At 45.2% G+C, this 26,175-nt stretch overlaps 1 protein-coding gene across 4 annotated transcripts; it reads right to left on the minus strand.

Annotated features, from left to right (window-relative positions):
* Positions 1-160: 160 nt before the first annotated feature.
* LOC119404935 (protein HGV2) lies at positions 161-24,604 on the minus strand. Of its 4 annotated transcripts, none has more exons than XM_049419126.1 (12): positions 24,411-24,603; positions 22,810-23,036; positions 22,235-22,309; positions 20,992-21,192; positions 18,575-18,705; positions 16,359-16,423; positions 11,446-11,739; positions 6,694-6,895; positions 5,151-5,189; positions 5,002-5,049; positions 2,047-2,172; positions 161-568 (listed from the first exon to the last, which is right to left on the minus strand). In XM_049419126.1, the coding sequence occupies exons 1-12, from the start codon at positions 24,446-24,448 to the stop codon at positions 503-505; spliced, it is 1,512 nt and encodes a 503-aa protein (XP_049275083.1). In that variant the 5' UTR covers positions 24,449-24,603; the 3' UTR covers positions 161-502. The 4 variants fall into 4 exon arrangements, with proteins under 4 accessions (XP_049275083.1, XP_037527578.1, XP_037527577.1 ...); XM_037671650.2 differs by having other exon boundaries at positions 2,047-2,157; positions 22,235-22,321; XM_037671649.2 differs by having other exon boundaries at positions 22,235-22,321.
* Between the last annotated feature and the right edge of the window lie 1,571 nt (positions 24,605-26,175).

Below are 26,175 nucleotides of genomic sequence, written 5' to 3' on the forward strand. Positions count from 1 at the left end.
ATCTTTGTCTCTGATATCCACTTTGCATGCTGGCAGTGCCCCCTACGATTTATTAAGAACGATTAAAGGAGCACTGCTTACAAATATTAAGGAAGGAAAGCATTGGAAACTGAACTGTTTGGTAATAGCAATTTATAAACATAAGCCACAAACACATGCATCAAGTAGCATCCCATTTTTATATAAAAACGGACATTTTTTTTTATTAGTTACAACCAAGCAATCGCATCACATGAAGAAACACATGCTTCAGCGTTAAATACAACACATTCAATGGTACTTTTATACAGCATGAAATGATACACTCGAAAGTAAGAAAAAAAAAAAAAAAAAGTAACTGCTGCTTGGACAGACGTGACGGGTGTTAACTACCCCAACCACACAGATCAAGGCAGTATATGTATATACGTAGTGAAGGGCAGTTTCTTCGCGTGCACTGCTTTCTGACGGCAACCGGACGTACAGTCTTGCGGTGCACGTGCTGTTACAAATTCACAATCCACTAAGATACCACAGTCTTTAAAGGAGACGCGGCAGGCTTTTCACAGTCGTTCGCCGTCGGTGTTTCCTGAAAACGAGTAAAACATAATTCATTGAATGCCACCAATGCCATGCAAGCTTGGCTTGCCCACTACGGACCATTGACCAAAATATCTGCCAGAAATTGTTCAGTGTAACACAGCTGCCCAGCCAGGATACAGCGGACTACATACTGACACAAAATTTCGAAGGCAAGATAACCTGTGGAATAAATTTATGTGGACACACATGCATCATCTACGAAATATCAACAGATAATATAGTCTAGAACATATTTTAAAAAATCACGTTTAAAGTGTGTGTCACGCCACTCTGCACGAAATCCTAAAGGTGTTTTTCGCGTGAACAACCAACTGCCACCTGCGTCACGAGGTTGTATTGGCTGCCACGATTGTTGCGGGCACTCTCTCTCCTAGCAGACTTTTTCAACGGAAAGAAAGGGCAGACTTGCACAGGAGTACAAAGGCTGATGTCCTCGCCTCGGCAGTGCATTTGGGGGGGGGGGGGGGGGGGAGAGGGTCACGAATATTTACAATGCCTCAGAGGGCATTGTAGCAGCACCCAGGAAGCCTTCAGTGAAAAGAGTTGCTAATGCGGTGCTCATGTGCACGTAGTTTTGTGTGCTCACGTGGCCAGCTATGTCTACATGAAAACCACTCTGGGTCCCACCTCCCTCAGAGCTCTCTGAAACCAAAACTGCGACTGGGAGCCATAAAACAGTCTCCAAATAATTAACGGTCACGTGCTCGAGCAAACGAGCTTTCCAGCCGTGATAAGTGGGTCGTTAATAAACCACTTATTGCAACAGAAAAAACAAGATGCAAAATTTTGGTGTCAGTGCTCCTTTAAAAGGGCCCTGCAACATTTTTTTTTTAGCATAGTCAGAAAACGCTGCCGATCGGCAGTCAAGGCTTCTGGGAACACGCGAGCCAAACATTATAGCACAGCAAGCGGCCTGGAATTTACAATTAATTCTCAAAGTCAGCTAGAAATTGCTTGCTCTTCTCTCAAGAGATGACGCCATAAACCCAAATGATTGTGCCATAAACACAAAGAACACGGCAATTGGCTGACTGGAGCATCGCGAGCTGCATAGTTACTGCGGCTGCCGCAATGTACCCACACTATATACTCTAAGCGTGTTCACTGAAAGTAAGCAGCACGTTCAAAAAAGAAAAAGAAAAGAGAGAGAGAGAAGAAAATGCTTAAGGTCATGATGCGCACTGACGAATATACAAAGAAAGCTACCTGCCCCCCTCTGTGTAGCTTTCAGCATGCTTGCTGTAAGAAAGGAGAGAGAAAGCGCTTAAAGCATGCGAGTTTATTGCCTTGCAAATCTCTGCGACAAAAATTTTGTTCAGTATCCTTTTACTGACCAGTGGTTATCTTGGCTTCTCACTATATATGCCCTTAATATTTCTTCTTGATTTCCACTAAGATATAATTAACATGCATTTGTGGCTCTCTTTGGGGAAGCAATATCCTGCCCCAAACATGTCGACTCACCGATGCCAGGGGTTTCTCAGAGGACTCGCCATTGGTTTCCGTGACCTCGGACTTGACCTTCTTGGGCACGGAAGTGGAACTTCCCGCAGAGCTGCCGCCGTCACTCGTTCTCTGCAATGTGCCGGGCTGCCTTGTTCGACAAAAACGACCTTCCTCAATTCGACATGCAAGAAGGTTTCTGTAGGGAGACCACATGCAGCTAGCTTCCAAACACTATGCTCCGTTTCATACATCAAGTGCAACCCTACAGAGGCTAGCGAGATTTCTTACAGTAAATGCGTTAGCACCAAGAAACAGTTTAATAACCTTACCACCCGTAATACGATTTTTTTTTGTTCTTAGCCTGAGTAATAAATGTAGATGTTTTGTGCCTTAGAAATAAAGAAACCTTGTTATATGGTTGTCAAAAAGTTGTTCTGGATTACTTAGCGTCTTTTTGTTGTCGTTTCCTGGTGCTTCATTTGCAGTGCATCGCAACGCCTCACACGCAGGCTCGTGCTCAGCTTGCACGAGCGTTTACAACGATGAAAGCCAAGCGTGAGACGCACAGACTTGTACATGTTGCTGACCAAACTTATTTCACAGCTTCCACAGTGTTGCACAAGATGTATATAACAGAGTATACAGATCATGCTTCATGCTTACTAGTAGCTAAATGTGACACTCTCCCAATGCAGAACAGACCAATACAACAGTTCCCACATGCAAGCAGTTAGGTCAGGTTTTTAAGGCACAAATACCGTAAAAACCGGAATATAGGTCGAATTTTATTTTTTAAAAACACGATGAAAAGTCGACCCTCGTCTTATATACCGGTCATTGGCAGAAAAAGATGAGGAAGTCTTGCAACAATGGGCAGCTGAAGTCAGAAGCCTCCATTGCCATCGTGAGCATCAGCAGCAGCGGGATGGCGGCACCGTTGGGCAACGCCATTTTGCTTTTTCTTCTGTCAAGTGTGGCTGCTTCGGTTATCCGCTGTTTTTATTTTTCTGTTTCCTTCAGAAATGAGTGGTAGCCGACGACAGTTTGCACTAGGCTTTAAGAAAAAAGTTATTGAGTATGCCGAAGCGCACGGCAACCTGGCGGCACAACGGGAATTCGGTGCATCGGAGAAAAGCGTCCGATACTGGAGGAGCCAAAAACAGCGCATCACATCCCACAGCAACCAAAGAAAATCTTCATTTCGTGGACGGACTGCAGTGCACCCCGAACTGGAAACGCTATTCGCCGAGTTCGTCCGGGAGCTGCGTGCAAGGTCGCTACCCGTGACAGCGGAGTGCATCCGAATGAAAGCTCTCGAGATAGCGCACGACTCTGGGCTCACGAGGGCGCAATTCAAGGGCTCGCCATCGTGCGTGCACCGATTTATGAAGCGGAAGGGCTTTGCGCTGCGGCGGCATACTTCCGTGTGCCAAAAACTGCCCGAAGATTTCGATCGCAAGCTAGTCGAGTATCGGCACTTCGTCATACAGCTTCGTCAACAGCGTTGCTACGTGATGGGACACATGGGCAACGCTGACGAAACTCCGATCTGGTTTGATATGCCCTCGAACACGACTGTGACCGCTAAAGGATCAAAGGAAGTGAAGCTCTTGACAACGGGCAACGAGCATTCGCGATTTACAGTGATGCTCGCGTGCACAGCCGATGGAAAGAAGCTGCCCCCTTATATCATTTTCAAGAGAAAAGGGCTACCGAAAGAAGACTTTCCTCGGGATGTGATCGTGAGAGCGAACGAAAAAGGGTTCATGAATGAGTCCCTCATTCTCGAATGGATCCGGCTCGTGTGGAATTGCCGACCCGGTGCGCTTTTTCAGCGACCGAGCATGTTGGTCCTCGACTCATTTCAAGGCCACCTCACGGCCGATGTAAAGGGAGCCCTGTCCGATGGCAAGACTGATCTTGTCGTGATGCCTGGGGGACTAACATCAATCCTCTAGCCACTGGACGTAGTGCTCAACAAACCCTTTAAAGATCGCGTGCGCGAGCTCTACAATGAGTGGATGCTGGGCGACAATCCGAGGACCCCCGCTCGCCGTCTACGACGTCCACCTCTCGCGACCGTTTGTGGCTGGGTGTCGTCAGCATGGAAATCTCTCCCAGAAGAGATGGTGCGCAGGTCTTTTCGCAAATGCTGCATCAGCAACGCATTGGATGGAACGGAGGACGATGCACTCTGGGACGTTACTAGTGACAAGCAGGCGTCGTCCGACTCAAGTTCGGACGAGTCTGAGTGACAGCACTTTGTGGCCTTCTGGCGTTTAACTATATATCAGTGTCCAAATAAAAAGAAATGTCACCACAGTGCAGCTGGTTGTGTCGCGTATTTATCAAGGTAAGGGTGTGCCGCGATACTTTGCGATTTTTTTAAATTTCTTTTTTGGAGATTCAAAGTTTGGGGGGTCGACCTATATTCCGGTCCGACCTATATTCCGGTTTTTACAGTAGGCATCAGATACTTCGTACGGATAAGTTAAATGATAATTGAGTGCTTTACAGTAGTTTGAAACTTCTTAGCTTTCACAGATTGAATAAACCTGAAGAAATGGGGTGCTCACGTCATCTTTTTGGGCAGAGTACAACCAGGCGAACAAAGCTGTTACTGTAGTAACCAAAGGTATGCTACTACACTGTTGATGCAAGTTTGCAGTAGTCATGCAATCGTGAACATGTTGCCTTATTATGTTACACTCGTTACGCGCAACAAAAGTGTGTACAGTTGTGGCGATTAGACAAAGTGTCACAAGATGTCGCTACTATTGTCCAGAAACCCGGTACAGCCGAACACACTTGTGGCGTATTTATGGCAATTATCATCGGTGTTTCCGCCTTCCCCTGTCCCACTTAAGGCATGTTAGACGTGCAAGTACGAAACAGCTAGGCTAGTAGTATAACACTCTTTTAGCTATTTTATTTCCTAGTTCAACATAAATAACGAAATAAACAAAACCAAACCTTTCGCTTTATGAGATGAGTGATGACATTGACTGGACGGCTGGGTTCCTGCACAGGAAACAATGGTAAATAGTAGGTACATAGAATTACTTATGGAGCATGCAACTTGAAATGAGATCGGTATGCACCAACAAAATGACAACACTTACGGGTCCGGAATCTGAGCTTTTCTTGACAGGTGATGTTGCCTGCAAAAAGAGATAGCAAGAAAAAAGAAAAGAGGTATTCAGCAAATTTGGTACGGGAAAAGATTAAGCTGCACCTGACAAAAGTGTGCGTGAATTAGCCACACCAGTGTCACACATAAGCAAGCACCAAAAAGACAATGAAAGTAATTGATGGGGTTTTTTGCCCCATAACCACAATATGATTACAAGAGACACAATGGTTGTGGGCTCCGAGAAATTTCGATTACCTGGGGTTTTTTAACATGCACCTATATCTAAATGGGCCTCTAAGAGCATTTCTATCAAAATGCGGCTGCCACGGCCAGCACAGAGTTTCCTACAATACTTACTAGAGGGACTAAGGTGCGTATTTGGGCCGGTTGGTACATGTTCAACGATACGAGAAACAGCGCGACACACAGGACAGTGAAAGAGCGCTTGGTCCGTCTCTTTCACAGCGCTTGGTCCGTCTCTTTCACTGTCCCGTGTGTCGCGCTGTTTCTCGTATCGTTACTAGAGGGAACTCTGGTACTAGTGTCTATGGGAGCTGCAACGCATGGCGCTTCAGCCAGCATGGGAATGATGGGTAGTACACGGATATGTCTAAACTTCGTTCTTTCGGCTCCATGTGGCTCCGCGTCGCCCGCATCCGCTTTGTCGCAAAACGAAGTTCAGCAAAAGTCAGCAGTTCCACCTTCACCACTTTAACTTCTTTAGCCTCACCAATTCAAATCTGGTCACGAAGTTCACAAAGATCCATTCTTTTATCCGAAAGAAAACCAAAACACAGCAATAAACAAAGCCACAAGTGTGTTCTAATAATAATAATAATATCTGGGGTTTAACGTCCCAAAACCACGATATGATTATGAAAGATGCCGTAGTGGAGGGCTCCGGAAATTTCGACCACCTGGGGTTCTTTAACGTGCACCTAAATATAAGTGCACAGGCCTCACACATTTTCGCCTCCATCGAAAACAAGTGCGTTCGAAGCCCGCAACTACGAAGACTAGGCAAATCTGTGCACTGCCCATCATTCCCATGGTGGCTGAACGATCGCAGCGCCAGAGTCCCCTCTAGTTAATTCTAGGAAACTCTATGGCGGCCGGGATACAATGCTGCGACCTTTGGGTCAGCACTATAACCACTAGACCACCGCAGCGGGTCTCTGCACCAATTTCAATTCGTTGTGATAATACACGTACAAAAAGAAAAAGAAAAAAATTAAAATAAAGCGGCTACACCACGCATGTAAGAGTTAGTGATTAACTGTCTCCCGCTTCAAAAACTAAATGAGCAAAATAATCGTTAGAAATAAGACATGAGAATACGAAAATGACTCAGCAGCTGTGCTAGGCATTTTGGAGCAACCCTGGAGCATTTCAAGGCATTTTTACTGTTCACAGTAAAAGTTTTACTGGTCACAGTACAGCCACAGTACAAACACGATGGCTACCACCCAACTCAAAACAAAAAGTCATGCAATAGCCACTGCACTGATGCAGGGTTAGCGACATCAACCTACTGGTAAGCGCTCCCGCATCTTCTGAATCGTGGCGTCCTTGAGGGCGCGGCAGTCTTGCTGGATAGTGTCCTCGGTGTCCTGTACGCGGTTCCGCACTTCAGGCAGCAGTAATTGCAAATCCTCCACTTCTCGTTCAGCCACCCATACGGGGTCGTCCTCTAAGCTGCCCTTGCGCTCCTTGTCCTTGTTCTCGCTAACAAACCTGAAAGAAATGCAACACTTTTAAAGGGGTACTGACAAGAAAATTTTCATTGTTTTTTTTTTTTGAGCCAAATGATGGCCAAGTCCCTAAGAGCCAAGAAAATGTACTGGTAAGCATGAGTGCACCCTGAAAAATTCTTTACGACTTGTTTTTAAAAGTATGTTTCAGCACCTACTGTACCCTGACGTCACGACACGGTACGAGCACGTCGCATGCTCGCTCAAGATATTGCGACATTTCCATGGACATTCTGCTCCGTGGCTCCGTTGGTGATGCACAAGTGGCTATTTTGAATATTTTGGTACACGATGTCATCAAAACTAGCCATATTGTTGCATGAAGTGACCAGTCACAGCAGCCTGATGTCACGATAGTGCCTATGTCGAGGTATGGCATGCGAGAAGACTTTAATGTCAAAATAAAATACCTTAGCATTTACTGAGCTTCATACTTGCTCACAGCTGTCTCTGTGTACAGGAGATTTGTATGGCAGAAGAAACTCTCCTTTGAAAATTGGTGTCGGTACCCCTTTAACGCTGGGTCTTTGAGGCCCAAAACTGCAAGTAACTAAGCAAGTAACTAACCGCAAGTAAAGGGGGGGGCTACAAAGGCTGAAGCCTACACCTCAGCAGTGCATTTTGGTGGGTCACGCATATTTACAATAGCCCAGAAGGAATTATGGCGGCGCCTAAGAAGCCTTCGTTGGAAATGTGCCTAGGGAAGCAGGAAAGGGTAGAGCGATGAGGAGAGAGGTAGAGATCAGGGAAAAGATTCTCTTTACCCCTTGTAGGCAGTGGTAGGCAAGTCAACGTGACAAAGGAGATGGACAACAGGCACTGAAAGGAGGGGGCGGGGGCTGGCTTTGGGGGGGAGGGGGTATCGCCGCTGCCGCCCCCCCCTCCCCTCTGGATCCGCCACTGCTATGGCTTCAACGGAAGTTTTTCAATTAGAGCACAGCACCTACAAAGGTATAAGGAGTCTGCTGATCCCCTCTAAAGATACCGCGGCACACGCAACCACACCCGCTGGTACAAAGTACGAACTTCCTGTCGGACTCACGCAGCCCCCCTCCCCCCTTCCGCCCTCCCCAACCCTCCGGCTCCTATCTCCATGTGCCCATCGCGCGAAGGAGATGGTCAGCTCGTTTCATCTCTGCTTAAGTTTGTCGGCAGCGCTCGCGCACTTTCACTCGCACATGGAGCATACGACGTGCAGGGTGATGTAATCGCGATTTGGACTTGATAAGGAAGATCATGGCGAAGGCGAAAAATTCGCCTGCAGTGTCTATATAATTGCTATAGCAAAAAAAAAAAAAAAAAAAAGCAATATAGCTGCAGGCTAAGATCGCATGAAAGCACGGCAACAGCCTGAATTACGGCACATCCGATTATGGTGGACACGTTACTGTTTTTCTATATTGCGAGCCGAATCGAGCAAGTGGGACCCGGGCCGGTGTCGCGAATTTCGGTCGCCGCTATGCCTTGGCTCTGAAAAGTTTTGTAATTCGGCTTTGTAGCAAAACATCCACGTGGTGCAAAACATCCGCGTGGTGTGGCTGGTAATTGCGAGCTGCAGTCCCAAAAAATATCGGTCAACTGTCTAAAACTAGAGCTGTGCGAATAGCAAAATTTTGGGTGCGAAGCGAATTCGAATATTGAAGTGTGAGTGCGAATCGAATCGAATATTTTTCGAATATTTCTCGAATATTTCTAGAATATTTTTCGAATACTTCGAAGCGAGATTGCAGAAAAAAAAGTTAGAAAGGATCCCTAAGCATATTCTTACGCGATAGCAACATGAAAGTGTTTCTTTTCGCTAGGTTGATGAAGCACTGGCAGGGTGGTGTTTCATAGTTGTCTTATCAAGAATGAGGCAATGTAGAGGCCGAATTCTATTTATGTACATGATTTGGTGCAACCAAAGTGTTGCCGACAACACTTTGCACGTGATAGGCAAAGATGCCATTTCCTCAGCCTCTCCTCCTGTTTGAACTTCTGTGGAAGCCCAACTGATGTGGCGGACAAGGGTGTGCTCCCTTCAAGTCCGGAGTTCCAAATCTGCCTAGTAGAAGTCGATGTATAAGAACATCTGAAATTTTGGATGCTAAAATGCTTCGGCTTCCGATTTTTCGGACTTCCTGCCCAAATTTCAGGTCCAAAACAGCATTAACTGAGCCCCCACCTCTGCCTCATCTTTCATCTCCATGTTGGAACCAGCGTTTTCTTGAGTTAGTACACATGCGACCGTAGCAGAGCTTGAAAGGCAGCTTTGCCGCAATACCGGGGTGTGATGAGGCGAAGCATATTGAAAATCTAGGGTCTACTTTCAATCGGACGTTGACTGTGTCTTGACAAAGTTAGACCGTAACGGAGCTTGAAAGGCAGCTTTGCCGCAATACCGGGGTGTGATGAGGTGGAGCATATTGAAAATATAAAGGGGTCACTATCAATCGGACGTTGACTGTACTTGTTTTTGGGAAGTTCGAATAGTTCAAATAGTAAAATTCCAGTGCGAATCGAATCGAATAGCAAACACTATTCGAAAAATATTCGAAATTTCGAATATTCGCACACCCCTACCTAAAACTTGTTTCGGCAGTGCCCTCAGTGAAAAAAAAAGAAAGAAAAAAAAAAAAAGTTCACTTGCTGTGAATGGGCCCGTTAGTAATGCCCTCTCTCGTCTGGAAATTTATTCTATTCTTCACGGAGTCCTAAATAGCATCTTTGAAGCTCGGGATCAGAGCGAATGAGCTCTCCGATAACAACCAACAAGCGTCTTCGTCCTTTTTCTCGCCGATCAGGATGGCTTGCAAGATACCAGCCTTGTCAAAGACATCTGCTTCCTGAACGATCGCGATTGCTTGCAAGCTCGTTACATCTACTGCTACCGCTTCTACAATTAATCATGCTTGTTACTTGACACGCGGCGATAACAAAAACACCATATCAGGCGCTAACGCACAGGACGCGCCACTAAGAATACAGAACTACACCGCTTAGACACAGAACACCCTGACAACATCAGCGATACGATGTGCAGTGGTTCTCGCATGCCACGCATTAGTCGGATTCTCTCCCACTCCACTGCTCCGAAGGCGATGACAGCATCGAGGTGCGCCACTTCCCCGCAGCCGCAGCGGCCGTTTGATTTGAAAAAATGCTACACAAAATATCGAGCCAGCGCCACCGCGACTTTCGCTGCCTTTCAATAAAGTTACTGTGGATTTTCCCTGATGGGAACACAATTTCCCTGAGTTTTCCCTGAGAATTTCCAGACTACCAAAAATCCCTGAGAATTCCCGGTTTTCCCGGTCGGCAGACACCGTGAAGACTATATTTATGCTCCAAAACACGCTTATTTACATGGCAAAGTTAACGCATCAAAATTAAAACTAATCAGAGATTTGCATCTGCTTGCATTTCTTCTGTCGCAACTCCATGAGAATCATTTGCAGCTTGCCCAAGAGCTCCGACACAGCGTCCGAATTCCCATCTGCTGAGAAACACTGTTGTTTCATTGTTTTGCATCTTTAGTAAATTTGGTTTAGTTTGGTTTTGGAACATATTGTGATCACTCTGGGCCGACTTCTGTGAAAATTGATAAAAACCAGGGGCTCGCAGTTCGAATCAAATACTGTGGATACCAACGCATTCGAATTATTGGGAGTTTTCCCCCATGGAAATACAAAGGGCTGTGCCGGGACCAGGGCGACAGTTCAAATTAAGTGTAAGTTCAAATTAACAGAGTTCGAATTAACGTGCTTTTACTGTATAACAAATTAAGGAGGCGACCACAAGAGCACCCAGACGTAGGTGGCTGGATGGATAGATACAAAATAGATAGAAATGGTCAAAGTGGCAGTAGTGTCCAATGATGTTCTAAGCACTAAAGAAAATAATAAGCAGCGACTGTTTCTTTCGCCCTCCTCAAAGTATGGCCGCCGTGGCTGGTAATTGATCCCGCATCCTCAAGCTCAAGCAGCAGAAGACCGTCGCCGCTAGGCTACCACTGTGGATACGAGCATGATTGTAAACAGTGTCAGTGTTTGTCGAGACTAAATAATAATAATATCTGGGGTTTAACGTCCCAAAACCACGATATGATTATGAGAGACGCCGTAGTGGAGGGCTCCGGAAATTTCGACCACCTGGGGTTCTTTAACGTACACCTAAAGCTAAGTACATGGGCCTCAGACATTTTTGCCTCCATCGAAAATGCAGCCGCCGCGGCCGGGATTCGATCCCGCGACTTTCGGGTCCGCAGTCGAGCACTATAACCCCTAGACCACCGTGGCGGGGCAGTGTTTGTCGAGACTCAACAAGCGACACTGACAACGCAAACACTTTTAGAGGCGCCTCAATCATACCCTCCTGTGTCAATTTTGGTATGTAACAAATTAGGGAGGTGACCATGACAGCACGAGACGGCTAGATAGATAGATAGATAGAAACAGTCAAAGTGCCTTCGATTCCCAAAGAAATGTTTCGCATTTAAAAGATGAAGTTAGAAGTTGCTAAATTCACACGTAACAGGACCCAACGAAAGCTCACCGGTTGCAATTTTCGAGGCGCAGCTCGAGGACGCGTACGGCATCTCGGAAATCGTTGACGGCCTCCTGGTACAGCCCGCCGAACGAGTAGGCCAGCCCTCGCTGGTAGTAAGTCTCGGCCATCTTGCGGCTGTCGGCCTCGAGCAGCTCCATCTGGATCTTCAAGCACTCGCTGAAGTCCTCCACGGCCTGCTCGCAGTTGTCCGACTCGAGGCTGATCTCGCCCAACCTCAGCAGCACCTCGGCCACCTTGAGGCGGTGCTCGTTCTGGTTCTCCGTGTCTTCCTCCGCCTGCCTGCAACGATCGACGCAGCCGTTCAAACTCTGGACGGGGAGATGCACGGCAAGATTTTACGAGAAACCCAACATACGACTCAAGGCCCATTCGATTCACCCTGCACTACATGAACTGGTTCCTAGTGGTGCTGCCTGGGAGCAGTCATCATGCAGGGGACACTTCGGCAAGTGCAGCAGCAATGCGATGCCAAAACGAATACACTCAAACCTCGATACAGTAGAACCCCGCTGTTACGTTCCTCACTGCTGCGTTTTCCCGGCTGTTACGTCGTTTTCCGCCGGTCCCGGCATAGCTCCCATAGGATACAATGTATTGGGAACCCCGCTGTTGCGTCGTAACTGTCGGACCGTTCCCGTATGATACGTCGCGAAGTGCGCTCGGAGCCGACCGAGTGACTATCAAAGAGAGCGGCCATGGTGCATTTTCATGCAGTTTGGCCTCGTTTGACCGTAATATTAGCCGCATGAGAGGCGCAAGCAACAGAATCTTTCAATTGATGCAAACAAAAGCATGGCCTTTGAGATTCAAATTGCAAAGATGGCGTCTATGACGTAACTGCTCGCGAAAGCAAGGCCTTCGAGATTGGCATTTACTATTGACAAAAGCATAGCCTCTGAGATTTGTATTGCACAAACATGGCGTGTATGACGTAACTGCTTGCGAAAGCAAGGCCTTCGAGATTGGCATTCACTTCTGCCATCGCGTTGGCGTAGACTCATCATCATCGTTATTTGTCGGAGAACGGGAGGAGTTCGAGCTGGTTGGAGCTCGCGTGGTCGTGCGTGCGGTTCGCGGTCGGACTCGCCGCGCCGGTCGTGATTGCTTGTGCTTAGTTCTTTCATGCGTACAGCTGTTGGTGTTAAAAAAATCACATACGTTGATTACATTTCTGTGGATGAGGCCGTCCTAAGCTCCGCGTTTCTATCCATCGACTAGATCGCGGCTGAGCGCGCCAATTTTCGTGCTGCTCGTAAGAATTGAAATAAAATTCTGTACCACTAAATATTTTGCCGTTTTTCCTGTTTTTCGGCTCTTACGTTTCCCGTCTCTTACGTTTATTTCCTACGGTCCCTTCAAAAACGTATCAGCGGGGTTCTACTGTATAAAGAACACTGATACAGTGAACTCCCGTTAAGACGAACTCGGTTAAGACGAATTCTCGCTTATACCGAACAACACGGGACCATTTGTTTTGTTTCCCATAGATTCAATGCAAAAAAAATTCGCTTAAGACGAACCGCCCAACTGTACTCTTCTGTTAAGACGAACTTTAGCGGTGATCAACAACGCTAGCGATTCTGCGAAATGAACACTGCAGTCTTGGTGGGGCATTCAGGCGACCGAGAAAAAGCAAAAAAAGATTAAGAAAAGCGCTTCCTGGAGCAAAGACGCGAAACAAATCGCGACGCGGAGGGCGCGAGATAAATGAAGAAGACCGGCCAGCGGATAAAGCCGGTATCCCCTCTCACCCCCAGCCTGTGGGTGGGGGAGGTGTGGGCTTTATCAGCAAAGAAAGCAACAAAAAGAGTGGGGGATTTACAACTTGGACCCCCAAGCCATTGCGTCCTTTGTATTACCCCCCCCCCCTGCTCTCTTCGGTTTCCCAGCTGGAGTACAAAGGAGAACAGAACACAAGAGCTTGGGGCCCCTCCGCTGTGGTCAGAGGGGCAAACGCAAGGGGAGTGGGAAAAAAGAAAAAAGAAAGCGACAACAGGAACAAAAATGGTCTATGCATTACAATCGAGTACAGGTGCATTGTCATCGCCATCACACAATGGAGGCCGAGCACATGTATTTTGTGGTCAATAATTCGCGTTGGTTCGCGTAGGACCTGTGCGCGTTGTATCTGTTCCCAGTGAAGTGCAAATTGTGATGAGCCTTCTTTATATGGAAGCGCATGACAAAGGAAGGCTATTTTCAAGAGCGAATATATCTGCCTCGAGTCTTTTTCGTGGCGAGGCTTGTGACCGTGAGTAGCCCGATGGGATGTCTTCAGCTGCACGTCGATCAGGAAAAGTTACTGCGGGCCGAAAACGGGAAAATATCCGGAAATCGAAGAAAACCTTGCAGACTTTCTTAAGCAACTCAGCGTATAATGACTTTGTCAAGGCAACAGCACGCGACCGAGGCGTATCCAGAAGTGATCTTAGAGTCAGCAAAACAGGCTCACAGAAGAAAACGAACTGCCAGGACAATAAATTTTACATTCCTTGAAGGAAAATTGTGCTTGTCTCAATTTTTTTTTAATCGTCAACATAGGAGGGAGTTACAGTTTTATCATTAAAATGTGGTAGCAAATATCTTCATGACCATTTTTATTTTTGAACACGCGAAATCGGGTGCTCGTAAGATTCGTGTAAACACTGCTTGAAGGCATAGTTTTTATCTAGATGAGCTAAATAAATACTTTTTCTCGTCTTTTTGCCCCCATTGTGTGTCTATTCCATTCAGTCTTTTCAAGTAACATATTTGGATGCACTTGGCATGTTAGCATCTCTCTTTTTGGGGGCACTTCTGATAAGCCGAACTCCTGATAAGACGAACAGATGACCGCGGTCCCTTCGAGTTCGTCTTAACGGGAGTCTACTGTATAATGAATTATCGGTTACAACGAAGTAAATTAAGAATAGCCTTGGCAATAGATACAATGGCTCGGATATACGCTTATAACGAATTTTTGGATATAGCGAAGTTATTTTCATGTCAAATGCAACTTTGTTATAATGAGGTTTAAGTTTAAGTACAAGAGTGCAGATGTCGTGCAAGCTCTAGTTCAGTCTGTTATCTTGCCAGTTGTGGCGGTTGCGATGCATAAAAGTCAGCGCTGCTTACGTTTGCAACGTTTGGAACCATTTGCAACTACCAGGAAACGTTCACTGACATACTTGTTGGACACCGTTAAAATAGACACAAATGCAGCCAGGTTTGTCGTCTGCTGCGGTCTCGGCCATCTTGCGCTGCCCAGACTCGGCACTACCTCACGAGTAGGTGCAGGGAATTCGTGAACTAGACTTGCATGACAGCTGAACTTTTTCTAAACGAATGCCGGAGTGCAGCGCCGTCATGAACTGGTTCACAAAGTGTAGGTGAAAACAAATGGACCTGCACTGTAATTACATTTGCACGTAAAGGGACACTAAAAGCAAATATTAAGTCGACGCTGATTGTTGAAATAATGGTCCAGAAACCTCGCAGTGGTGCTACTCTTGTGCCACGGACGGAAGCGCTTATTTTGAAAAAAAAAAAAAAAAAAATGACGTTTTAGTGGTCCGCATCGCGGTAGCGCACTTTAAATTACCCGCCTGAAAGCGGTGTTTCTCACATCACTGCTGCCGTGCCCAACGTTGCCTGCCTTTACTGCGTGGCGGCGTGCGCCATTCGGGCATCCGGCAACATCACATGCATATGGCATTTTGTCGAACTTTCTGTCAGAGAGACTTTCACAAGCGCGCAAAACACACGCGGCAGTACGCAATACCGAAACTACCACTGAGACGCGACCGCGTGAGCGAAGCAGGGTGCCGGGCGAAGCGCAGTTCAGCGAAAACAGAACCTTTGAACCACGCGCACCATTCTCCATGGCAACGCCAAATAGGTTCTTTTTCCATGAATCAAACAGAAGCGAACAAGCAGCATTTTATTATGTCTCTTGATTCATGGAAGGTTCTTTTTTTTATTGGAGCTAGTTCGATTACGAGTAATTAATCGTAGTCGAACTCTCTCATGTCATCAGGATCATTTCCAAATTGTGCTGCTCATGGCGCTCATTATGTGATACATTTAGCTTAATTTCTCGGTAAGTAGGGCACTGCTGTTGATAATACTGTATTTCCATTTTAGACGTCATACACTGAGCTTTCAATCTGACATAAATTGCTATTTGCCTTTAGTGTCCCTTCAACGTACAGAGCTTTGCTCATTTCAAAACCTCAAGAAAAAAATTTTTTTTTTTTGCTCTTAGCATTCGTCTGGCTTTGCTTAAACATTACAGGGGGCTTGCATTTCATTTCAGCTATCTTTCAACGTAACACTCAGAACAGCTACTTGTCCAGAAAAAAAATGCAAACTTGCATTCGCACGTGAAAAAAAAAAATCTGCTGCAAAGACAGCAGATGAGTGGATTTGTGTTGCCTCTCACGAGCATCAGCGGAAAGCAGTTCATATGAAGATCCCGTCTTTTCTGCATTCCCTCATGGTCTCAACATGACATTCGTTTCGCTACTGCATGCACCTAATGGCTGCTAACAATGTGCTGTCGCACTTCATTGCATGCCATCACTGACAATGCCTAAGGTGAAAAGAAAAAAGCCATAGAAGAGGGCAAGCTATCTAAATATGTGGTCCGTGACTTCAAGGCACTGTCGTCTGCCGATTCAACACATTTTTTTTTACCATGTTCAAGAATGTGTTCTCACACTCCTTGAAAAAGAGAAAATTTATGCGATCTCTGGTTTGATAAGCCAGTGTTGGACCCGGCACCGCTGCCGATATGACCAGCGTCCTGGAATCGTGTACCTGTAGTTGATTATGGAATGCCTCCTCAATAAGCACAAAATGGCTTACACAACTATGCTTGCTCAAGACGAAGAATATGAGTGACGGCGGATGTGAAATACCTCTTAAATATGTTCTTGGCTATTTCAAGCACCTCCCATGCCAACTGCAGATTGGGAACATCTTCCTGCATAATGTTGAAGAAAAAGCCATTGCATAAACATAGGTTATTATATCATAACACGATAGAAACAAAGCACCTGGAATAGTTTATTAAAGAAGCAATGAAACAAGAGCTTTCTTAACACAAGAAAAAATGATCACACAAAAAGCTATCTGTATCTGTCTGCAATGGATATTTCATTTTTGCCATGCAATAGTGAACATACTACTACTGTTATTTTCTCTCTTGACAGCATCAAATTTGAAGACCGTATTCACTCGAATCTAAGCCGATGTTTTTTTTTTCGAAAAAACGATATGCGAAAGTGGGGTGGTCGGCTTACAATCGAGGGCGGCCCAGATTTGAGTAAACACGGCATTTAATCCAAATAAGGAGATCTGCCAACCTTCAATATTTGAAGAACGTTACAAGTGAAGCAGGATTATGCTGAAATTTAGTGAAAAAATTTAATATTGCCTGATCACTTTACGGTGCCGACTGCTTCTTTTTAAAATTGTCTGCGGAAACACTGAGCAGGCTTTCAGCTCTGCACTCACAGCTACAAGAAGTTGTGCTACAAGAAGAAATATTCATGTACATTATTCGCAATATACCGTATAAACGCGTGTAAGGGCCGCACCCCGATTTTTTGAAGTGCATAGTCTGAAAAAAAAAAAAAAAAAAAAATCCACGTAAGGGCCGCACCCACACTTTCCTCAACCAATACGTATTCAAAATGCACGCGCGCGTGAGAGCTTCTAGGCGTAGTCGAGAAATGACGCAAGGGAATACAACCATCGTCATCACCACTAGAATATATATATTTTTGTATTTTCTTCGTGTTAAGATGTTCATGAAGTGGGCTAAAAATTTTAACTCTTTCATTAGTGCTCGTACACCCGCCAACCAAAGGTTAAAGTGAGATATTATCTTTAGCTTCTCACACTTCTATACAAACGCGCTATCAGCGCTATCCATATCGGCATTAGCATCACTAACTTTGGTATGGCATTAGTGTTGTTTGGTTTGTGCAGTTCAGCCAGCCATTTGCTGTAGTTTTCCCGCACTGTTCGATGACCTTCGTGCTAGCTTGTTTTCTACATGGCGTTCACGTTTTGGCAAGATGGGCAAGCACCTGAATAGCTACACGGTTGGATTTAAGTTGAAGGTGATCGAGTATGCTCTCGAGCATGGGAAACGTGCCGCCGGCAGAAAATTCGACGTTGACGAGAAGTGTGTTCAACGTTGCTGCGCTCAAAAAGAAGCCTTGCGAAACAACAAAAGCAATAACCGCACTTTCCGAGGAAAGCAGTGAAAGTTTCCTGATTTGAAAGAAGAGTTGCTCCGCCATGGGAATGAAGAGACGACGGTTTTTTACTCACAACGGACATGCTGCGCGTGAAGGCACGAGCTTTGGCAACTGTACTTGAGTGGATCCTATTTGCGTGGAGCTCGGTGTCGACGGACATTGTGTCCCAAAGTTTTAAGGTCACCGGGATATCTAACAGCTTGGATGGTGCTGAAGATGACTGCTTGTGGGGTAACGGTGCTTCGCAGCGCACCGATTGAGCACGTACGTCGTATACTACAATAAACGCTCTTCTTTCGCTAACTAGTGCGCTTTTACTTAAAAAAAAAAAAAGAAAAAAAATGTTGCGTGTATGGGCAGCACCCTGAAAACTAGCCCTCATTTCCTGAAAAAAAAAAAAAAAAAAAAAGAAGTGCTGCCCTTACATGCATTTATATGGTATTTATTAAAATTAACTTTATGGGTCTTATTCACTAAACCTATGATTCGATTCTGGGGGACTCTGTATTAATTTTTGCAATTCTACAAAATCTGGCTCTTTGATCGATGACTGTTTGTATTCTTTGTGAAATCAACACAACCAAAAAGATGCTCTGCAGTTTGTTTCAGTTCACTTTACCTATTAGGAATAAACAGCATTTGTTCAAGTTGTCCAGCACTGAAATAAAATGGTTTTTCAAAACCAAATCCGAAATTAATGTAAGGCTGTTTCAGACCATTCGCGTGCACCCGCAGATGTTCGGTAGCTCTACACCCGCAGCTTTGGCTGCATAGCCACAGAGATTTGTCCCCAGGTATGGACGCATGTCCAGGGCCACAAATGAAATGCAAACGTAGCGTGAGCATTCTACAAAAAACAAAAGCACCTCTTTTGGGGGAGACGACGAACCACTGGGACCCGCTGTTGAGGTGCCAGGTTCGCTTGGCGGTGGTTCTGTGTCCTCCTTCAATGCTGGCTCGGGCTTCTCAAGATCTTCTTCCACATCTTCCTCGTTTTCTGCAGCGCCAGTGTTGCCTTACAGACGTGCAACGTATGTGTTACAAGATCTAAGGTTTAGTGTTATGCATTTGAAGCAAAGACAAGCTGCAGGGTTATGAATTTATGAAGCCATAATGTATGCAATTGTGGCATTTACAAGCTTCCTGCAACCGAACACGATGTAACCCCTTTGAATGTAGAAAAAAAAAAAAACGGCTGAAAAGAAATGTAGTGACTGCAAGATTTCCGCGTGCCGCTAGCGACTGATAATGCATCACATTACAAAGACTCATATCTGGCACCACCTAGGTATAAATTTCACCGATTAATTCCATCCCCACCAAAAATCTCAGATGGTGTCGGTACGTACTTATGGACCAAGACATTTGAGGCTTTCATCCTGAAATTTGCAGTCATACCCGAATTTAATGTTCAGTGGTTGATCAAATCAAATTACACGGTTTTACGTGCAAGAACCACGCAATACGATTATAAGGCACATCGTAGTGGAAGTCTCCGAATTAACTTTGGCCACCAGGGCTACTGTAACGTGCACCTATATCTAAGCGCACAAGTGTGATTGCATTTTGCCCCCATCGAAATGCAGTCACCATGCCAGGAATCAAACTAACGTCCTCGAGCTTTTCACTGGTTGACACAAACACACCTGACCCAAACAGCGAACCTAATCGTGACCCTAGTGGCTGCAACATCTGTCTTGGTAGTACGAGAAAACCATGAATTCATTGGAGACGTTATGACACACTTAAAACAGCTATTTTAATACTGGCCTAGGCATATCTTCAAGTCAGAAGAGCCCATGTTTGAGAGATTACCAGATTTGCTCATTTCTAACAAACATTTAATTCCCTGAAAATTGGCCTGAAAAGGGCTTGCAGCAGCAGTTGGGTACGAAACTGCGTTCAAAGCGCTCACGAACAATCATCAAAGAGCATTAAAACATTTTGGTCCACAGTATTTACTCCTCTGTAAATTTTACAAACTTGCGAAAATTCAAATGCGAAAATTCAGATGACTTGGCAAGAACGGTGATAACACGTCATCATAACTGTATCAGAGAGAGACCGGTGCCAAAATGGGGTGCCATTGACCAGGAATTAAGTGTTACTTTCCTTTTTTTTTTTTCTAGTGAAGTACAATAACATGTAATCCCAACACACACACATACCATTGAAAAACAATATAATGAAATTCTAAGAAATGGCAAATTCGCAGTGAATGAGAAAACTTAGAACAGCAAGCAAAGTAGCTAAAAAAAGAAACACAAGCATGACAATGTTTAGTATTAAGGTGCTTATACATGAAGCACCTAGTACAAACACCACATAAGCAGGGTTAACATGGCACCATGCAAAGAAAAACACAGTGGAAAGTCTAGTAGTCTGTAATGCCTCTTGAAGCTGCAAGGCAAATTTTTCTGACAGTACAATGAAAGAATGCTAAACCTCAAGAAGTGATGCCTGTTAGTAAAAGAGTAGCTTCAGAAATGCAAGAGGTGATGAAGTTCCGGAACAAGCATCAGGCTTCAGCAGAAATGAGAAGTGACGAAATGAGATAGGGAAGGGATGTAAGTGACATGACGACGCAACAGATGAACCACATTCTTGACCGTTCTTCTGTGTCAACAGGACCAGCTTTATTCCAGAGAAGTTGTACTCTCTTTACATGGTCGCACTTCAAGACAACCAGTGAAACTGATGACAACCGAAGTTGCGGAAGTGCGTGGCGCACTACTGGACTAAATGTTCTTGCGAGAAAGTTACGCGATTTCATCACCGCACCGTATCAACAGTTGAGCTTGACAAGAACAGCAAGTGCATGTGAGCTTAGGCTATTTCTTATGACTGAGCTCGCAAAATTGTATAAAATGCTGAACAACAGACAGTCCAATCAGAAAGTGTGGAATTCTAAACTAACTTGACCTTGGATTTTCATTGCCCCATTCACTTACAAACCTTCGTATTGTTTCAGCTTCCTGGTAATATTCTGATACTGCGGTTTTTGTGGTACTATGTATTAGCTCCTGCCCTCAACACTTTCATTATGGAGAGTAGGCACCTTTACTGACTTTTTAGCAGAATGAGGTCACGTCATTGAGGCATTAATGCCAGTCGTCACTGAAGTCAAATGCCGGCTCAATGATAGTTTAAAGTGACCATGCGAAGAGGGTATGAAGGAAAACAGCCATCGGCAAAAACCGAACCAGATCGTGACGAGAGAAGACAAAGAGACAGACGAGAGTAGAAGAGCCATTGGGCCAACCCGTAGTACAGGCTCTCTCACCTCCACCGTTCTGTTGTGCCTTCACCTCAATGGCGGCACCTGCCGCCACCTCACCACCATCACCACTACCACCAGAAGAGTCTTTCGATTCCGCCGCGTTCGCTACGCCTGGAATTTCTGACGGCTTCGCGGCAGAACCAGACTGCTCTTCTTCGTCTTGTTTTTTTCCGTTTTCTTCCTCACTACCTCTCTTAGAAGATCCTGCAGAAGCAATTTTGGGACAAGCATAGCATTTTTTACGATATCACATAGAGGGAAATCTAGCGCCACCGTCTGTGCGAAATTCCCGACGACTGCTGCGTCATCGTTGGAATGACTGCATACGACTGTATATGACTGGAAATGACTCCGAGCCAGCCAACAAAAGCATCTGCCAGGCTTTTCTTTGCTGGCATTGAGCATAGTTTCGCTTAACATGTGGACACCCGAATGCCTTTCGCACGGACAAAACGTTTATTTTTAATCTTCATAAGAGTATTGCATTAGTCCATATATCACACTTTTTGATCAAGTTTACTCGGCTGCAGCACATAAGCAATGAAAAGTAGGAATGGGCAGCAAAGCAAGCACTGATTTTGTCACCAACTTACAATAACTTACAATTACAACTGACAAATAATTTTTTATTGGCATTATTACACAGAAACGAGCAATCCATGTAAACACACAATCCAAACACTTACTTTGCCTGGATGCAAGCCAGCCAAATCAAGCCGCTGACCGAAATGTGCTTGTGCACATGTAATGTGTGGTGGCAGGTTGCTCTATTTCGCATTTTTGCTACAGGGATACATATTTTGAGCTACGAGTGCATAAAAAGTTGCTTTGCTGTAACCATTACAGCCTTGGATTTCCCATTTTCCACTTCACTATCACAGTAGAATACTCAATGAAAATAAATAAAGCATGGCTATCAACTTTTACATTTACTTCTTTACATAGAAGAATTTGTTATATCCATGCTCACTGTCTTGAAGCTCGACTGTAATAAGCAAGCCGAGACATTTCATTCACAATATCCCCCATCACAAGCAGCTGTAAGAACCCTCAAGTTTGCCAATTTCAATGTCAATGCAGTTGCTGTTGTCAACTTGCAGAGAGAACATTTCCCAGCACGATGTTGAAACAGCTGTCAGCACCAAATATATAGCATATATATGTACACAAATGCACGCATAATTTGTAGCCAGCATAAATTCCACTTAGGCATGCCACATTTTTTAGGTGTGCGTATGGCCCTCACCAGCTGAATCCCCTTCTTGAGACTTTTCTTCTTCTCCATCTTCACCATCATCGTCGTCGTCATCATCGTCCTTCTCTTCTTCGGACTCTATAGATTTAGATTAAGAACGAAAAAGCTTTTTAGAACAACGAACAAAGATACGTGCACACATACGGATGGCAGTGTGACACTGGCAACCTCAACAATAACAAATTTATTTTCTGTGCTCCCCTTAATTTGGCCAGCCGATTCAGCTTCCAACCTCCAACTACCATAGTGACGCCGTGCGGATCACCACCCCGGGCAACTGGGAAACCTTTGCCTTTGACCAGAGAAGTCCAAATGTAGAAGAAATAATCAAGGAGAGCCTACTCTTCGGTTTCCTCTGCTACTCATGGAATATTTCCTACCTGAAAGTGTAGTGTGCATCGTACTTTGCTAAAGAATGTGTTGTTAGTCTAAAATAACTTGAGTGTTTCTGCTTAGCCACTTAGTATTCCTTTAAACGTTAAGTTCTGCAGAATATGCAAACCAGCGATGGACAGGACTCTTTCCACGATGCTACTAATGTCCAAAGAAACATGAGCATTACTGACCCAAGGCATTTCCCAGCACGTCCGACTCCTGTCGAGCAAGTTCGAGCAGCGCACGTCCATAGAAGAGGTAGGCTTCTCCGCACTCCTTGGCGGTCTCGCCATACAAGTTCGCCAGAAGCTTACAGGCCTCCTCCAGGCTCGCTGCAGCTGACGCATAATCCTGGACGATGAAGTCCCTCTTGCCCGAGAGGAGCATCATGGCTGCATCCATCTTGGACTTTTCCTCCCTGGAAGCAAGCCATCCACGAAAGTTCCAATACAGTGTTAATTGAGCATTTAGATGAACCAAACGATGGGTGTTTTGGTATTTCATCTTAGCTAAAACAATGCAAGCAAAACGAGGAAGAGAGGAAAATCCGAATACATCAGCGCTACATTTGTCTCATCCTCTCTTTGTTTACAATAACAAAGTACTGACAATATCTTTTTGTCATTTTTTGCATTACTTGAACATGCGAGACCTCCGAACCATACGAGAAATACTGCCAAGCTCTAGAGCTCCCTTAATTTATTACAGCTTTTCTACAGTCAGCTTTGGTTTACCAATAATAATTTCTGTGGTTTTACGTGCCAGAACCACGATATCGTTATGAAGCACACCATAGTGAGGGCCACCGGATTAATTATGACCAACTGGGGTTTTTTAACAGGCAGCTAAATATAGGTACATGGGTGTTTTTACCTTTTGCCCCCATCGAAATGCGGCCGCCGTGGCCGGGAAACGAACCCGCGTGCTCGAGCTTAGCAGTTCGACAACTAAAGTCTCTAGGCTACTACAGCTGATGTGTAAGTTTCGTTTCCAAAGGTTACACTGTATTGTGAAGTCATGAGCCAGAAAGTGATCCCATGGGAGCAGCAAATGCGAAATTCTGACGCCCGTTCGGCTAATAAAGTCTGTTCAGCAGATCATAAATGTGGCGCGCGTGCTTGTGTAAAATTTCTGTGAGCGGCGTGGAGGGGTAGTGCGCAGGATATGTCAGAGAAGCAACAACGACAGCTGCTAGTTCGTTTCGATGTGCGTGTACAGGGCAAAATGAATTGACAATACGTCCGAGGTAAGGCAAACTGTGAGGTTAATACTACCTGGGCTTGACTCACGGGCCTCGGTAGTAGTAAAAACAAATAATTGAACTTTGTGGCTAGCAGGCGTCACGACTAACGAGCCCGGGGAGGGTACTAGCTTGAAAAATGGCAGCGAAAAAGAAACAAGACAGCTCAGTACGGTTTACGAGCCCGTAACCAAAGCACGGCGGTGCAGAAATGTAACTAAACGACTCAACGAACTTTAGCGAACACGCAACGCAAATTTTCGCGAAACGCACATCTGGCACAAGGTAGATGAAACAAGTCAACCCGTATTCGGCACAGCGAAAGTTGACACGATTTCGCGCGCTTTTTTTTCTCCCACACATGAAAACCTGCGCGCCACACGCCTCTTGAAATTCACTAGAACGCACGCGCAGCCAACCGCGACACAGTATTGACATTTTACGGCCACACGGCACGTTTGTGCAACCGAATTAGTCGAGCCCGCGTAGACAGAGAAGAGCTTGCATTCAGACGCGTCACTTTTCGCGCCGGTCGCTTTAATTTTAACTCACCCTTCTGGCTTGGCGGGCTGTGAACTTGTGTCGGTCATCCTTGGCACGAGTGATGTTCGATGACTCGAAGTTGCAACGCGGCCGACAAAAACAAGGGCGCAAGCGTTGTTTTCGCGCCTTTGAGGGGGATTGAAAAGCAGCGTAGGGGCGACACAGACACGAACACTTATACTGCCATGACACAGAGACGGCCGCCTTTTCAGCCTCGTTGCTGAGAGCAAAAAAAAAAAAAAAATGCCCTCCTCAAGAGCGGCGCTAGTGTAGTTGCGGCGAAGAGCGGAGAAAACGCGTTGTCTACATTTATGTCGTAGTTTCTAAAGATTTGCCATAGATAACGATGTACATTTTACAGCAAGAAACGCGACATTATCAGAGTTAACACGCCACGGGAACTTTGTAGGACAAGCTTAGGGGAGAACGCGAATGGCAGGCGAATGGGCATTGCCAAATAGTGGCGCGCAATTCAACTTATCGGCACGCGCTGTTTTTTTTTTTTTTTTGTCGGACGATTGGATGAACACTGTAATTGGATGTGAGCTCCCAAAGTCAGATTTGCTGGTCTGCGGCGTGCTGTGAACAGTCGTGGTGGTGGGACGTACACCTTCTGCGACAAAGCCTGAAAACTCACCTTGCTAGAGACCGGAACTATGGCGGGTGCGAATCCAACCGTCGTACCCTCACGCTTCGCCGCTTTCGACTAAGCTAATTTATGAAAATAAGCAACGCGTGTCAGCATACGCATTTGAGCTACTCTTTGGTTCGGCACAACACGTGCAACGTATAATTTCGCAACAGGCGATGGAAAGCTGCGTTCGTTTGGACCCGTGCAGATGAATGAATCCAACGCAACAAATCTACATGTCAAAAAACTTGTTTCTTAAAAAAAGAAGAAAACAAGAATCGCTGCCTCGGAGGTTTTTGTGCAGTCTGATCTTTTATGCCTCCACAATGCTACCTGAATCCTTGCCACGCCATGTAGGAAGTGGCAATGCATTCATGTAACATGTACTACGAATAATCAACTTAAAAATTAGTTATGTGGACATAGTGCAAAGGCAACTATGACTATGATTCACAATCAACTTAAAAGATCTTTTAGCAATAGCTAAAGGCAATGTATTCATGCATAGAACACGCACCACTTGTCAACTTAAAAAATTACAGTTATGTATGTGGGGTTTACAGTGCATGCCATGACTATGATGCTTAAAAGATCTTGCAGTCATAGCTAAAACACTTTTAAGTTCATATGCACTTTCCCGCTGAAGTTAGGTGACTCATAGCATCAAGGTTTACATTTTCTACTGCTATCTGCTATCAACTTGCTGGGATGAGCGGCTCCCATCCTGACTCCATTTCACCATAATGCCAGTAATTGGTGTTAATGGTTTTATCATTACTTCTACTGAGCCTAGGGAGAGCTGCAAGTGGTAATTATTTATTATCAAGCTCTTTCAATTTATGGCACATAAAATGCATCTACCGTTGTCTACGCACTAATACCTATTGAGTGCTTGTGCCTAAGGAATGCGTGCATTGCTTACTAGCTAAGGTCGTGCTTTTAGTGATCACACACGGTAGCATACAACTGGAACGAGAGGAAATAAATCAAAAGAAAGTATGTGGGTGCTCATCCAGAGTTCTACACACTTTTGAAACCATCCACTGTGTAACACGCAGTGGATAGCTTGCATATCACTTTGCATTGCGCGTTATGGCTAATGCCAGGACATGCAACGCACGTTGCCACACTACTCCATCACGT

The sequence above is a fragment of the Rhipicephalus sanguineus genome, chromosome 9 (assembly GCF_013339695.2).
Source record: "Rhipicephalus sanguineus isolate Rsan-2018 chromosome 9, BIME_Rsan_1.4, whole genome shotgun sequence".
Lineage (NCBI taxonomy): Eukaryota > Metazoa > Arthropoda > Arachnida > Ixodida > Ixodidae > Rhipicephalus > Rhipicephalus sanguineus.